Here is a 17,500-nt window from a genome sequence, read left to right on the forward strand (position 1 = left end):
TATATATACCGTATATGTATTTATGTGTGTGTGTGTAAGTGTGTGTGTACAAATATCTTACGCTTGGCCAGGATTCGAACCTGTGCCTCTGCTTTAGATGCAATGAATAACTTCGACTTGACAAACTATTTATCAATATATATATATATATATATATATATATATATATATATATATATATATATACACACATATATATGTGTATGTATGTATGTATGTATGTATGTATGTATGTATGTATGTATGTATGTATGTATGTATGTATGTATGTGCTAAGTACTTACCGTTGCTAGCGATTTGTGTCGTTTTTAAATTCCTTGTGTCTTCATAAGTTCTGTTAAATGACAGTCATTGTACACAAATGAGAAATAAATCATAATAAAGAACGTAAAGAAAATGAGTGAAAACCTAGAAATCCTTCTTTGCTTCAAATTAAGATACGAATCAACTCTAAAGTCTGAAAGGTATTTTTTGCAGTATTATATCCAAGTTCACTTTACTCTAGAATCTAGAATCTATAAGACATCCTTAACTACAAATTACATCTAAGCAAAATTACCACTACAAATCGTGAAATATTTTTCCAAGAAACCTTCACTCTTGTAAAAAGTGATTTTTACTGTATCAATTCTGGATTCAGGCATTTTCATACGATAATGTTCCCCAAGAAGCAAACTAGTAAAACTAAACACTACACGGGAGTAAAAACACCAGGACAAACACTCTTTCAGAAAACCTTTACCATGAGTGCTTGTGCGGAAACTTGTTATAAGTTGAGCATTTAGCAAACACAAACAATCGAACAGTTTGATGAAGACACAAGGAGATTTAAAACAGGTCTTCACCACACGTGATGGTGTGGAATAAAATCTAAAATGAAGGCAAACGAAGTGTGTCCGAGGTAAGCTTTAATGGAGAAACAAATCCAAGGTCACGTAACTGTACAAACATAAATAATAAAAATAAAACTACACAGAGAGTTTTCGAGAACTTTTACGATTCTCTAAAGCTCTCTGAACTAGTTTCATTTGTAAATGTATTTGTACAGTTCCAAAACTGTCGATTTGTTTATCTATTTTGCGACTCATGGTACTATGAGTACTGTTTAATTTGGCTTTAATTTCATTTTATGATGGACGCATCAAAAAAACTACAAAAGGAATGCTGTTCCCAGTACTACGGAAAAACTTGATATTGCACGATAGCAGCACTTGAAGTTCTATGTTGAAGCCTGGAATTTCAAATATGGCAGCTCAAAAAAACTTATATATATATATATATATATATATATATATATATATATATATATATATATATATATATATATATATATATATATATATATATATATATATATGCAAAAGCTATAGTAGACAGATCAATTTAAAAAATCTGTAAGTGCTAAAAATCAGTATTCGGTGTAATGCAAGCTAAAAAATACTGTGCAACGAAGCTCAAAACTCTACATTGCATAGGTTAGGCTTAGCATTATTGAAGCTGAAAACACTATGCAATAATGCACCTAATCATAAGCAGTAAAATAAAACTTCAAATGGGAGAAACAACTACAAAAGCTTCATATACTAATCAGTATGCATTCACGATAATACTCACCCGGCCCGCCTGTTTGCAAGCGTGAAAAAAAGTTAAAAAACATTTACTTAGACGACAGTAAAATTATGCCCTAACTGAAAAGTACCAAAGTACGATATATAAAAAATTCCCTTTTTTTTTTTTTACTATTTTTGTCCATGTAATAAAATAACTGAGTTTACTGTGAATGACTTCATTTGGGAAACTTGTCAATGCAGTAAGGAAATTTATGAAGAAAAAAAAAAAATACAAAATATGATTAAAACCTACGTATCTGATATTTCAATGTGACAAACACAAAGTCTAGCTTATACACAACGTATATCAATCAGATGCTGTGTACATGATATTTCCATTTATTTAAATCTTAAACATTTATGAATATGGCGACTGGCTTTGGCAGAGACAGGGAGCAATCAAATAATTTGCATCTTGTTTCATACAGAATTCGAAAATGTTTATTTATGAAATGGGAAAATATTTCCAATTATTTTCCATTTTCCATTCACAATGTTGTTCTTGCAAAGGTGTTTACCAAAAGATTTGATATTTTCGAACGTCAAAACACCTTTACTCTTTCGCCGACTTTCAGATGCCGATAGAATTAGCATCGTCTGAAAGAAAATTTCTACACAAACCTTCACATTAAATATGCGAACACATACATACAAACAAACACACGCACAAAGATATGTATATATATATATATACACAGTATATATATATCATATATATAAATATAAACGATTACAACTTCGCTGTTGGTGGTATTGGAAACAACATATGGTGCAGGACTACCCCATGAAATAGCAAAAACCAATAATAACATTATCAAACTACATCGTCATCCTTATCATTATTCTCGTTCCGAGTCTCCTAGTGTAATTTATTTTCACTTTCTATTCCTTAATCGGTACAGGAATCACTGTCACCGATACTGTTCTTGAAGCTATTTTTATAGCGCTCTGATTACGAGCAAAAAGATACTTTGATGACAATGCTGATGTGGCGGAGAATTTGTTCAAAGCTGGGGATAATGAGGTAGCACAAATGAGGGCTCTGTCATAAACACGCTGCAATTAGAAAACTAATGAAAAGGAAATCCTCATTTAGCCTGTCCTTTTAGGAGCATAAAATATCTCTCTCTCTCTCTCTCTCTCCTCTCTCTCTCTCTCTCTCTCTCTCTCTCTCTCTCTCTCTCCTGTAAATTTCTAAATATCAGGAAATGCCATGGACAGCCTGAGTCTTCACTCGAAGAGGTAAAAAAAAAAAAAAAAAAAAAAAAGAAAAGGAGGGGAGAGGTGAAGGGAGGGGGGGGGGGAGGCGAAGGAAACGAAAAGCGGATCTTTGCATAAGGCTTTCCTGGGAGAAAGGAAAGAAAAGAGAAAAAAAAATCCCCGAGGAAAAAGCGGTTTAGAAAACAACTTTTGTTACACAAACAAGCTCAAGCCGGGCAAGGAGTTCCTTCTCTCAAGATCTGTTGTGAAAGAAGTTCCGGGACTCATAGGGAATACCTTCGTTGCAAAATGACTGTGAATACAGTATCAATTTCTTTCCCAAGTCGTCCTTCTTGAGATGTTATTCGTTTTAACTTTATTACCAGTTACAGATTAGCTGTTTTATTTCTTTCCCTTTACACGGATATTATCACAATGTTGACGTAGTTTTCAGATATTTTGCGATAATTTCCGTACTAAATTTACCGTCACGAAATTACCCCTGCAATTAACACTGACATCATAAACATTATAATTAATAAGAATTTCTATTCTTTATTTCCCATTACACGCTTCTTGCTCATGTGTCTGCAAATGCAGAAAGCCAACCAAAAATGATTTCCGCTAACGAAAATAAGTTTTTATTACCACTGTCGGAAAAACATTTACTTATTTGGAGATTTTTTGTAAAAAAAAAAAAAAAAAAAAAAAAAAAAAACAAAGCTGTACGGCAATTTTCTCGCACCCTTTCCCATTCCTCCTGGGCAATACTATACTGAAGATATTTTCAAGCTACATACAGTTTGCCTTGGCTATTCTTACGAAACAGGAATAGAGACAAAGCAATGCATATATAACTATAAAGAGCCAAGGGTTCCCCAGCTTTAGTGGTCGCTATCTAAAAAGTAAAAGAAAAGGTTTTTGCATTAGCAGAGAGAATCTGAACTGCTCTGAGAAACTGTATAATGAATCATACTTTCACACTGCATACCAAGAAAGAAAATCACTAAGAGAAATTCCGCAGAGAGCATAAATTTTCCTTCAAAACAGGACAAACAGGCGTAAAAATGGCCCATTTCTGCACAGCAAGACGACAAAAGAATACAGGAATACATACTGAAATTAAGGTTCTCAAAGATGGAACTTGTATTTACGTCCAACAATATTCTTCATCTTTTCGAAACCAAAGAACTAAAAAAATAATACGCATACTGCATAAGGAAAAATTCTATTTGAATAATATTAGTCCGATTCGCCTTTGAAGAAAATAAATAAAAAAAAAAAAAAAAAACGGGCCGCATTAATTCTCTTCATAATTCATTCACTTTGAATATAATCTTCCTATAACTGATATTTTTCTTATAATACAAATCCAGTTGTCCGTTACATGGATGTTTGGAAAACTTAATTACTCGACATTTTTCGGAAATAGCCTCAGGAACTGCAAGAGATGTAAAACTATTGGTTGCTGTTTTCATGAGCACTGCAGAATAACGATCATTTTCTTAAACTTCACTGAAAATCCAGAAAAATTCTATCATAAAAAGCGACTTAATATACAAATAAAAAAAGAATTTACCAAAAACGGGGAAAGCCAATGAAACTGCAGACATGAACATTTTGAAACACGGAATATCCACACCAAAAGTACACTAAACTTAATGAAACTGAAACGAAATTTTCCTGTAACTATCGCTCATTAAAACCTGTATAAAAAAAAAAAAAAAACACAATAACAGAACAACATAAAGCCTCAATAAACCGCCATGAAGGTAATTATGTTCACGCGCAATCCGAGCTGCATTTTAAAAGGAGGAAATACAAAATTTTCATAAATCTCTACATATTTACGCAGCGTCGCCAAATGACCCCAATAAATAACAATTTCTCGGTATCCGTTCACACAAATCACCGCAATACCATAAGTACATTTTTTGCTCCAATTTTCCCCAGTGACCCGGAACCGGAAGTGATGGTTCGTTGGCGTCGCGCGAAAAAAAGGGAAGTGAAATATGGGTGAATCATAAAGATACATAAATAGCAGTTCTTTCCGAGGGGGTAAAAAGGGAACCATACAAATGATGACAGAGAGAGAGAGAGAGAGAGAGAGAGAGAGAGAGAGATGATGAGGTAAAACAACGAAATCACGAAAGTTCAGATTTCATTTTCTGGTAATTTTACGCATAAAGGAGAGAGAGAGAGAGAGAGAGAGAGAGATGATTGGTAAAAACAAAGAAATCAATAAATTCAGATTTCATTTTCTCGTAATTTTACGCACAAAGGAGAGAGAGAGAGAGAGAGAGAGAGAGAGAGAGAGAGAGAGAGAGAGAGAGAGAGAGAGAGAGAGAGATGATTGGTAAAAACAACGAAATCATTAAAATTCAGATTTCATTTTCTCGTAATTTTACGCACAAAGGGGAGAGAGAGAGAGAGAGAGAGAGAGAGAGAGAGAGAGATGATTGGTAAAAACAACGAAATCACTAAAGTTCAGATTTCATTTTCTCGTAATTTTATGCGCCAAGCAGAGAGAGAGAGAGAGAGAGAGAGAGAGAGAGAGAGAGAGAGAGAGAGAGAGAGAGAGAGAGAGAGAGAGAGGAAGGGGAACAGAAATGGGGACTGTGAATGATAAGTAGATAGTGAATTATGTATTCAATAGGAAAGGGGGCAATAAATTTACACAATGAAATGCCCAGGCTTGACAGCTAATGAGTCAGCTGCTTTAGTTAGCCTTTCTCGCCTGAAAAATGGGGTGGGGCAAGCAAAATAAATATATATATACACAAACACAAACACACACACACACACACATATACGTATATATATATACAATATACAAACACACACAAATATATATATATCTCAAATACACACAAACACATATTATATATATATATATATATATATATATATATATATATATATATATATATATATATATATATATATATATATATATATATATATATATATATATATAATATATATATATATAAAACAACAACTGATCGAGACGGATATAAAAGGGGACATGGAACATATCTGTGTGACTGAGTATAAGTAAGACAAGATTTGAGTGCTCTCAAAATAATAATGCAGGAGACAAAAAAGACCCTTTTTATGTCGATCTGTAAGTAAGTTGTTAAAAAAACAGAAAGAATTCTTATGCTTTAGGGTGATATTAACCTCCAAAAAATATAACCAACCACATATCTCCTGAAGAGGTGTTGATAGAAAGACAAGGAATTGTGATTTTTTTTTAAACATTAAACTTAAAATTCGACACAGGAGTAGGAATATAAAATTTAAGCCAAAAGCCAAGCGCTAGGACCTATGAGGTCATTCAGCGCTGAGAGGGAACTGAGAGAAAAGAAGGATTTAAAGTGTAATATTTAAAGTGTAACAGAAGGAAAATCTTGCATTTGCACTATGCAACAACTGTTAGGAGAGGGTGGAAAGTTAGAAGGAAGGAAGGGAACATGAATGGGGTTACAGTAAAACGAATGAAAGGCGCAGCAACTTGGGGCCCAAGGGACGGTACAAAGAATCTTTAAGCAATGCCTACAGTGCGCCGTGTGAGGTGCACTAACGGTATAAACTCGACACAGGAAGGGTCTTTTGGTCTCTCTCTTCCATTTCCCGGTACGTAATTGTTTTTTTAATAATAATACTAATAGATGAGAAAGACAAAGAAAATTGATAGGTATCAAGAGCTGAAAATCGAAATAAGAAGGATATGGAATATGCCAGTGGGAATTGCACCCATACTCATAGGAACACTAGGCACGATCCCAAGATCCCTGAAAAGGACTCTGGGAAAACTAGATGCCGAAGTGGCTTCAGGACTCATGCAGAAGAGTGTGCTACTAGAAACATCGCCCATAGTGAGAAAAGTGACGGACTCCTAAGGAGGCAGGATGCAACCCCGAACCCCACACTCTAAAACCACCCAGTCGAATAGGACGACTGCGATAGACAAAATAATAATAATAATAATAATAATAATAATAATAATAATAATAATACGACTTAAATCTCACCTAGATCCCCTCCTAGAAGGCGTGGGCGTAAAAAAGAACCTGCTGAAGTCGAACTGGCGACGTTGTCTAGCAAGAACGTCTCTGTCTTCCAGAAGGCGCTCCCCTTCGACGTGGGGAGATGGATCGTCAGGAACCATCGACCCATCTCTCTTGACGCGCTTCTTCTCCTTCTGCTGCTCCACCCACATCACCTGCGAAGAGGAGGAAATATAAATAGGTATAAAATTAAGAGAATAATGAAACTTATTTTATCTCTCCTAATAAGTGAGTTCTCTCCTTTCTGCATTTCCCTGTACCTCCTCTCACTTCTCCCTAATGAACACTTAGATTCTTTGGAAGCTTGAATATCAAGTCGATGGCCCCTGTGGGCTTGTTCCATATGATAGGGTTTATTTTCTGAATAATAATAATAATAATAATAATAATAATAATAATAATAATAATAATAATAATAATAATAATAATAATAAATGCACTCCGATGAATACGCCAGCGGTTCACTGCTGCTTGATAATAATCTTCTTCTTCTTCTTCGTTTTAACGTGCTTTATATAATAATAAAAAAAGGAACAGCCATTTTAATACTGAATTACTTTTTTTTATAAATGAACGGACTTATTTGTAAAACATGATCATTTTTCAGGCAAGGAACATATACAGTTCAAAACAGTAATAGCGACGATAAACTGTCGTTTTTACGTACAGTTGTATGTAACAGATTTTTTAAAAATAACATAATGGTGTGATAATCGTTTGAGCATGAAAATAATGAGGAGTAAAACGTGTCAACAACCTTCAATATGAGAGGGTAAAAATGGCACAGCGACAAAAACATATTACGATAAATATAAGTAACACACACACATAATATATTATATAATATAATAATATATATATATATATATATACATATATATATATATATATATATATATATATATATATATATATATATATATATATATATATATATATATACATATACATATATGAATGCATATGTCATATTTAAATGTAAGTATATATATATATATATATATATATATATATATATATATATATATATAAAAAATACATACATACCTACACGTGCACAATTCAAATGAAACTAAACACACGGAAAGAATTCAAGACACACATGCAGCACATATATTCATGCAGAGAGAGAGAGAGAGAGAGAGAGAGAGAGAGAGAGAGAGAGAGAGAGAGAGAGAGAGAGAGAGAAAATTATCTGTTTATAACGTGCAAAAAAATTTATATATTCATTCGCACACCACGTATATAAATATAACACTTACAGGTGCGAAACCTCAAACGAAATAATCAAACGGAAAGCATTCAATAAGTACACCACGAAGAGATAAGGGACCCTGGCAATAAGCTCCGTAGCGCCACAGCCTTGATAGTATCGGGGCGAGTTCGCCCGCCCCGAGTCTACGGGCCACAAACATGAATTATGGAGAAGGCTGCTAGTCTAGGTCTGAGGAAGTTTGAGGCCTGGCCTGGAAACTGGGAAGAGAACCAGGGCGCTCGTAAAAGAAACTGAATTTCAGGGCCGGCTTACGTGGAGATACAACAGGACTAGGCACGGCGTAGAACTATCGTTTAGTGTGGATGAAGACTGTTTTGCGGGATTCTTAGCTTCAAGTTAAAAATGTCGTCTTTTACGGTGCATGCTGATGGCTTCTTACACAACAGTGGTGCAAAAGTTATGACGCTCAAAATATTTCATAAAAAAGAGTGTACTATCTGCGATCCTCCCCCAAACATATCTTTCATAGTCACCAGAAAAACTGACGTGAATCAAAACGATCTGCGATGACCGTTATCTCCGAAGGGAAAGAATTTCTTAAGAAACAGTCTTGAATGTTTCTGACAGCGATTTCTCGGGAAGGGGAAATAGGACAGTCTGTGGGGAAACAGTTTAATATGAATGGGGTTAGCAACCTCGCCGCAAAATGTTGGTTAAAACGCCGAGGGTTAACGTGAGCACCTTGTGGAGTAACTCATAACTGTATTTGAGAGAGAGAGAGAGAGAGAGAGAGAGAGAGAGAGAGAGAGAGAGAGAGACGTCTACATAAATTTGCACATATACGTCAAAATATCCAACTGGAAACTAAAGTGAAGTAAAGGAAGATAATCAGGGTCCAAACAGAATGAACCATCGTCCACGTAAACAATTGCGAACATTTCCCCTTAAAAAAAAAAAAAATAAATAAATAAATATTCCGAGAGGACAACGCGGCTCAGATCAAATAAAAAAAGAAAAGAAAAAAATAACACGATTCGTAACACTTGGAATAAAGAACGCAACGTACTAATAAACACCTATCGTGCAAAACAACACTGCAGAGAGAAACGCTTAACCAGCAATTTAGATAAAAAAAAATTTTAGAAAAATCCTCAAGAAGAAAAAGCGTTGCCGCAATTAGCCGCAGAACAAAGACTGGAGGAAAACAGTTCACTTTCGAGAAACATCACAAGATGAAAACTGGTCACGCCCAAGAAAAACTCCGCGAGAAAAAGACAAAGCAAAACAAAGAAAGAGCCTTCAAAGTTTCTCTGTGAGGTGTCTCGCTATAAGCGTCACCTCTCGCACCACGGTAGAAGGATGACTTTGACTCTTACCTTGCAACGCTATGACACTCCGCAATGCGTTTGCGCATTCATTTTTGAAACTTGGAATCTGTCTTTTAACTATGCAACCATGCATTTTATAAATATGTGGATTATTATTATTGTATATTTCGAGCTTGTAGCGCGCTGGAACCCGGCGCTGCTCTCTCTCATACCCTCCCGATCCCCTACCTACCCTGCCGCTACCCGGGGAAGACAAACCGGTTTGCAGGGGGTGGGTGGTATGTCATGTCCCCACCTGCTGCCACCCGGGGGTGGACAAAGAAGATCCACTCGGATTTTATTATTATTATATTATTATTATTTCAAATTCACAATACAGACGGGAATGAATGGTAAGACACCTCACTTCTTTGGGAATTTGTACCGCTGATCAGTAAGAAGCCAGGCCAACATTATCAACTGCCACTTACCTCTGAGGGGCAGTGGATTTAAACTTGGCCTGGCGTCTCACTGGTCAACACTTTGTATTCCCTAAGATGAAAGTAATAATAATAATAATAATAATAATAATAATAATAATAATAATAATAATAATAATAATAATATTATTATTATTATTATTATTATTATTATTATTATTATTATTATGAAATTACACGGTTGGTCATTACTTGCCTTGCAAACGCTACGAATCACAAGCTCAACACGTAAAAGAAAGCGCTGAAGACGATGGAAATAAAAATGGATGTATGGATTAATAACAACTGATGCATTTGTTCCAGAAATAAATAAATAACAAATAAACAGGTGGTAAATATATATGCAAAACTAAAGAGCTAATAAACCATGAAAGCGGAAGAGTACACTTTCCTTTCCCCTCTGTCAAAGAAACACAAACTATGATTGGGGAAAGGCCATGACAAACAGTCATATGGGGATCATAGGGCACAATTATATATTTTTGTAACATTCAAGCTGACTGAGTGACAGCCCCTAACTACATTAAGTGTATATTTATGGAATCGTGCGTGCTCAAATGCTTATATACATACATACATATATATGTATATGTTATATATATATGTTATATTCATATGTATATATTATATATATATATATATATATATATATATATATACATATACACATATATATATATTTTTGAAAACTAGTGAAATTTAAATGCAGCACAATATAAATTCTTTTTATCATACACAATGTAAATTCTCTTTAACATACATTATGTAAATTCTTTTTATCATACACAATGTAAATTCTTTTTATCATATACAATGTAAATTCCTTTTATCATACGAATAAACAGCACTAATGAAACTTTTCAAAGATCAGGAGACCTCCCCAAATCTACAATTCCACTCCATTCAAAGGCATCAAGAGCTCTGGACATCACAAAGTTTTCATTATTCGGACGACCCCAAGTTTTCCTCCTCTCAGAATGGCAAAGAAAAAAAAATTATATACCTGAATTTTGTGATGCTTACATCTCTTGACGTTTATAAGTGGAGAGCGCAGGGAGGCGGGCTGCTTTGATGAAAATTTTCAAACACTCATAAAATACTATTTACAAGAACGGTGAAAAATACTGACTGGGTGTTAGGCGCTAAGAGATGTCAAGTCAACCAAAAAACTGATGAAGAAACATCGTTTCGTTTCAAGTTTAATAAAACTGGGTATCCTTTTTTTTTACTGACATTACTTATTAACTAACCTCTTCTGATACTCATGATTTGTCTCAAATTACTTCATTCACTGATAACTGTAGTTTCGTGAGCATATTTGAATGGAAATTCCATAGCAGTTATTAGCCCTTTCTCTGTTTTCCCTCATCTAACTGTCTGAACCTTTTTCGATGAATATGTAATTCTCTAACCCCCACTAACATTTCAAGTTGATGTTGGAAAATCCCACAGGATTAAATTGGCTGAAAACCTCTAATAAACAATTTGGTTTATCGGTTAGACCCTGTACACTCTCGTCTACATCACAGTTATCAAAGCTCTATGATGACCTTTTCAGTCCCTGTCTGGAGTGTCACTCTCATGTTTGAGGTGCTGCAACTTCTGTGTCCTCCTCGATGGGACTGAATGAAAGGCAACCCGTCCGATCGATGACCCTTTCCGCCTCTCCGGGTCCTCTTTCTGTCACAAGGAGGCTCCCCCGTCTCTTTTCTATAGGAATTATTTCAGCTCAAGGACAGAGACCCCTCCAGCTCTCAGATGTCCTTCTAGCAAGTGCCAGACCACCTCTTCCTCTATTCAGACTTTGGAAGTCAATGTCGATTTCCCTCAACTACTAGGCTTTGGAATTCTGTACGCGATTCCTCTTGCCTCCTTCGTTTTAACCAACACGCCCTTTCCTTTCGTTACTTGTTTTCTGCAGGCCTGGGCTAGAAGGAAACATTACCCAGTCTTTCTCTGAGACCTTTGCTATGCTTTTCAATTCCTACTGGCCTTGGCACTTGAACTGCAATAAAACTTTTGGTCCGACAACCGTTCATTGGCGCTAAACTGTAAATTAAAGCTTCGGGGAAAACTTGTTAAAAAATATTCAGCGTCTCTTAAGTAAAGCCAACAAACCGGAGCCGAGAATGCTAAACAACTGGTCCGTAAGAATCACCACTTTAATTGCGATATCACCGTCGGCAGCTCTGGGACGTAGGGAGAACAACACAAAATAACCGAAGAAGAAACTCATGGGGATTAGCATCAGGAAAAGGATATCCTAAAAATACGGGGGGTTATGAATGGCCGAGTGCAGTGAAACAGAAATGAGAAGAAAAAAGTAGCAAATTAGGGAGGGGGTTGGGTGGGCAGGGGAAAGTCGACTAACTTCTCTTAATGACACTATCAATTAACAGACAAGAAAAGTCTTTCTCTCATCAAGGATGCAGCCAAAAATAAAACGTGGCGGATAAGATCATCAAACGAAGAGTCAGCCACCGGTGCTAACGAGCGAACAGCATTCTGCGAGCGAGCGGATAAAAAAAAAAAAAAAAAAACACCAAACAACAAGGTCGACACGGTAAAAATACTCTTCAGTGAAACTGCAAAAAAAAAAAAAAAAAAATTATTTGAAAAACTGGGGCCAGTTTAATCACCAATCAGCCCCTGTCCTGGAAGTGGCTTCATTAATCCACGTCTTCTAAAAAAAAAAGCAGGGGAAAAACTGGAGTTTCTAAGCTCCCGCTGCTTTAAAGCAAAGCGGCTTACCGGATCTCTTGAGGAGGAGGAAACACACCTGGTTTCTTCCGCTCGGCCTTGTTTTTGCGAGTCTAATCTCGTTATTATGGACAATCTGAGGGATATGCTTGCTAGCTCGGCTCCAGGGAGCTTTTTTTTTTTTTTTTTTTAGCGTCTTTTTATGCTCCACATTCTGAGACGTGCTTTTCTTAAAACTAGACTTTTTCCTCAAGGAAAATTTACTTTCACCTTTTTCTTCTTTTCACACATACACACATACACACACACACATACGCACATCCATATATACACATATATATGTGTGTATATGTTCTTTTGTTCCAAATGTTACGAATCACGTTGTTTTTTGTTCCAACAATGAACAGGCTAGAAACTAGTCTGCTAATGTCAGCAGATGCATAAACACTGACCACAGTTTGTACAAAATGGCGCAACTTTTTATTAGGGGTGGTAATGTGGATGCACGGAGCAAAAAAAAAAAAAAAAACGAAAAAAACGAAAGAAAAGGCCATTAACCTATGACCATGGTTAACAAACAAAATAATAATTCTACCTACCCCCTGCCCCCCTTCTCTCTCTCTCTCTCTCTCTCTCTCTCTCTCTCTCTCTCTCTCTCTCTCTCTCTCTCATTCATTTGCTAGGAAAAACTCATTTTCAGGCTATAATATGATCAACACATCAAGTCATGGAGCAATAGCGATGAGTTAACCCTCGCACTTTATGATAGCTATAAAGCACATTTTATGAGTATTCAAAAATTGTGCTCAAATTTGCAAAACGCTAAAATGGGAGAATCTCTCTCTCTCTCTCTCTCTCTCTCTCTCCTTACAGTAAAGAATATATAAAAAGAACATCAAAAAGGTTATACACCACACACCCATATACAGTATATATATATATATATATATATATATATATATATATATATATATATATATATATATATATGTATGTATGTATGTATGTATGTATACGAGAAAGCCCAGAAGTTAAGATACTGACGTAGCTCTCAAAAATACATATTCATCTAGTAAAAAGGAATTAGTAGTTTATCTATATGCATATATAAAGGAATTATTAGTTACATACATGTGCATATGCAGTATATATATATATATATATATATATATATATATATATATATATATATATATATATATATATATATATATAATATATATACATACATATATATAATATATATATATACATATATATGTATAAAGTACATATATACACACACACACATATATGCGTACGTGTGTGTGCATGTGTATGTATGTGTGCAAAGAACTATCACCGTATCAAAGCCTTAAATTTACCTACCAGAGTGACATGGTCAAGAATTTGAAGCCTAAAAATAATCTTCCATGGAAGCGAAGGGACAAAGAATTTTTTGAAGAAGAAATGAAAGGTAAAAAGAAAAAAAATTGGACTTCAATATGGCGCACAACTTAAGCAAAGTAAAAAAAAAAAATCCTGCGAACGAAAGCTGACATGGATACCGGAAAGGAAAAAAAGTACTGAACGAAATAAAATGAGAAAGAAAAAGAAAGGGAAAATAGGAACAGAAAGACAGAAAAGAAGAGAAGGGGAAACAGGGGAGAACGAAAAGAGCAGAGAAATAAAATGAAGCTTTAATAAATGTAATGGAAACGAAGAGAATTCAGAGACCAGCGAGAGAGAGAGAGAGAGAGAGAGAGAGAGAGAGAGAGAGAGATGAAATGACGCTTTAGTAAATGTAATGGAAACGAAGAGAATTCAGAGACCAGAGAGAGAGAGAGAGAGAGAGAGAGAGAGAGAGAGAGAGAGAGAGAGAGATGAAAATGACGCTTTAGTAAATGTAATGGAAACGAAGAGAATTCAGAGAGAGAGAGAGAGAGAGAGAGAGAGAGAGAGAGAGAGAGAGATGACGCTTTAGTAAATGTAATGGAAACGAAGAGAATTCAGAGAGAGAGAGAGAGAGAGAGAGAGAGAGAGAGAGAGAGAGAGAGAGAGAGAGAGATGAAATGACATTTTAGTAAATGTAATGGAAACGAAGAGAATTCAGAGAGAGAGAGAGAGAGAGAGAGAGAGAGAGAGAGAGAGAGAGAGAGAGAGAGAGAGAGAGAGATGAAATGACGCTTTAGTAAATGTAATGGAAACGAAGAGAATTCAGAGAGAGAGAGAGAGATGAAATGACGCTTTAGTAAATGTAATGGAAACAAAGAGAATTCAGAGAGAGAGAGAGAGAGAGAGAGAGAGAGAGAGAGAGAGAGAGAGAGAGAGATGAAATGACGCTTTAGTAAATGTAATGGAAACGAGGAGAATTCAGAGAGAGAGAGAGAGAGATGAAATGACGCTTCAGTAAATGTAATGGAAACGAAGAGAATTCAGAGAGAGAGAGAGAGAGAGAGAGAGAGAGAGAGAGAGAGAGAGAGAGAGAGAGATGAAATGACGCTTCAGTAAATGTAATGGAAACGAAGAGAATTCATAGACGAGAGAGAGAGAGAGAGAGAGAGAGAGAGAGAATAATAACAAAAAGGTGACATTAGGTCAACCAGCAATGGTAAATATTAAGGTACCTAGGCTATAAAACTGTAACAAAAGCTTTGGAAAAGTCCTGAACTGCAAAAATCCCAGATCAAGAATAACAATTACAATAAAAGATACGAATCGATAATCGATGAGTAAAAAGTCAATAGGAAAATAAATAAGTTTGATGAGCATTAATTAAACAATAAAATCCAATAATCTTGTACAGAATTGTAAAACAGAGTTCATCATATATTACAAATGGGTCACTAAAATGAAATCACGTCGGAAACACCAAATTCATTTTATGAAAATAGCATCCGGAGATTGATGACACAAGGAAATGTTGCAGAAAGCTTCTAGGAAAACGACGCCCCCTTTACAAAAATGCTAAACAGTCGGTAAACGATTCATTACCAAAAAGGAAAACGCGAGGAAAACGAAGGAAGTATCCCCGGGGCAGTTTTATCTTGAAAAGAGGTACGGGGAACCACGACCGACACTTAAAAAGAATGGCAAAGTTTAATGACTAATAAACACGACAAAGGAACATGAACATGAAAGCAAATGAACACAACCGGGATTAATGACTAATGAGTAAACCAAACAAAAGCTAATGAACACAACCAACTTTCCGGACACAAACAAAGGATAACGAACACAAAGAGAGTCACCGGGTAACAAGTGCGACGGGGGAATGAATGAAGTCGAGAGAGAGACTCGAGCGAAAAGTTATGTAATAATAAAGTGGTGATATTCACACGAGGAAGAGGTATGATGGATAGAGTTTAAGTGAAAAGTAAGCGTGTACAAAATATTAAATCACAAACATCGTTGACAAGAATATTCTATTTAATTAAACATGAAAACAAACATGACAAAATGATTCACGTTCAAATATACAAACTAATGGGTAAAGAATTCTATATCATAGATTATTTCAGACCCCCTTCTTAGTAAAGGTATGAAAAATGGTGGTGAGACTACCTCCCATAAGAAAAAAATGTTCCATTTATACATATAAACACAAGCATACACATACACACCCACCCACCCACCCACACACACACACACACACACACACACAGAAACAAGGGAGTACAATGTTTTAAACTCTATATACCGTAGCTCTCAAAAATAATCAATCTGTTCAGCGTTACCTGAATTTTTTGTAGCTTACCTTTTGACAAACCTGCACACAAGTACACACACACACACACACACACACACACACACACACACACACATATATATATATATATATATATATATATATATATATATATATATATATATATATATATATATATGCACACACACCAACTGAGGGGAAAGGAAAACTATCAACTGGTAAAGGCTCCTGGCTAAATCTCCTTCCTACAGCCAAAGACGACAATAAAATTATAAATACAACATGTAAATAATGATAATTCACGCGAAGTAACTGGAAGGAGGCTGCAGATTCGGAGCACATACTCTTACCTTAAAATCTTTAAAATAACGACAGTTTTTTTTTTTTTTATAATTAACACCAGAAATACATTCGTATGACACAGCTCCAGCCTTGTCATCGTATTGTTTAGTACTTCTGAATCTTGGTTACCATATTCTTCCTCAATCCGGTTAGTAAAAATCTATAGCAAATAATCTCTGTAACTTATTAAACAAAGAAAAAACAATTAAAAAACAACGAGCGTACCCCATGAAACAAGAGAAGGGGAATACACTATATGTCAGTAACAGCTCACTTATGAACTCAATTACAAGGAGTGAAGAATATTTCAAACGGGCAAAAATAAATCGCTCAAACGAAAAAAGGAAAATGTTCCTGAAATGAAAAACGCAAGAAGCAAGTCAGTATCAAAATAACTACATACCATGCGGAAAAGGTTAAAACATTTCCATATTACACTATAAAATCCCTCGTTGAAAAAAATACGACAGATTTCTGCATGAAAACGTTTGCACTTACAAAAGCCTCCCACGTAGCACAAACACCAGCATTCAGCACCATAAAAATGCCATTACTTCATAACGAAGGATGAACACTGTCAAAATTTTAGTGGTCCTCCACGCGTACAGGTGGAAGGGTGTCCAAAAAACGCGGGATCTCTCAGTTCACTGTCCATTGCTTAAAAATAAAGCAATAAAAGACACAATAACGATAACAATGAATCCTTTTTTTCCTATGGTTTCTCTTAACGCCCCATCCCCCACAAAGCAAAGCCAAGCTTTACCGCACACCCCCTCACCCCCACCCTCAAATCCCACAGCTGCCCCACCCCGTTCCACAGTACTAAAGGGTTGAGCTCTTCCATTCTCCATTCTCCCTCCCTTT

General features: G+C 35.6%; 1 protein-coding gene across 2 annotated transcripts in view; it reads right to left on the reverse strand.

Annotated features, from left to right (window-relative positions):
- The window catches only part of Fur2 (furin-like protease 2), a 583,898-nt gene that overhangs the window by 71,306 nt on the left and 495,092 nt on the right, over positions 1-17,500 (reverse strand). For both annotated transcript variants that reach the window (XM_067111734.1, XM_067111733.1), the window contains exon 3: positions 6,848-7,038. In XM_067111734.1, the coding sequence (XP_066967835.1) occupies positions 6,848-7,038 (191 nt within the window). The remainder of the gene's footprint in view (positions 1-6,847; positions 7,039-17,500) is intronic.

The sequence above is a fragment of the Macrobrachium rosenbergii genome, chromosome 11, assembly GCF_040412425.1.
Source record: "Macrobrachium rosenbergii isolate ZJJX-2024 chromosome 11, ASM4041242v1, whole genome shotgun sequence".
NCBI classification, from domain to species: Eukaryota; Metazoa; Arthropoda; class Malacostraca; order Decapoda; family Palaemonidae; genus Macrobrachium; species Macrobrachium rosenbergii.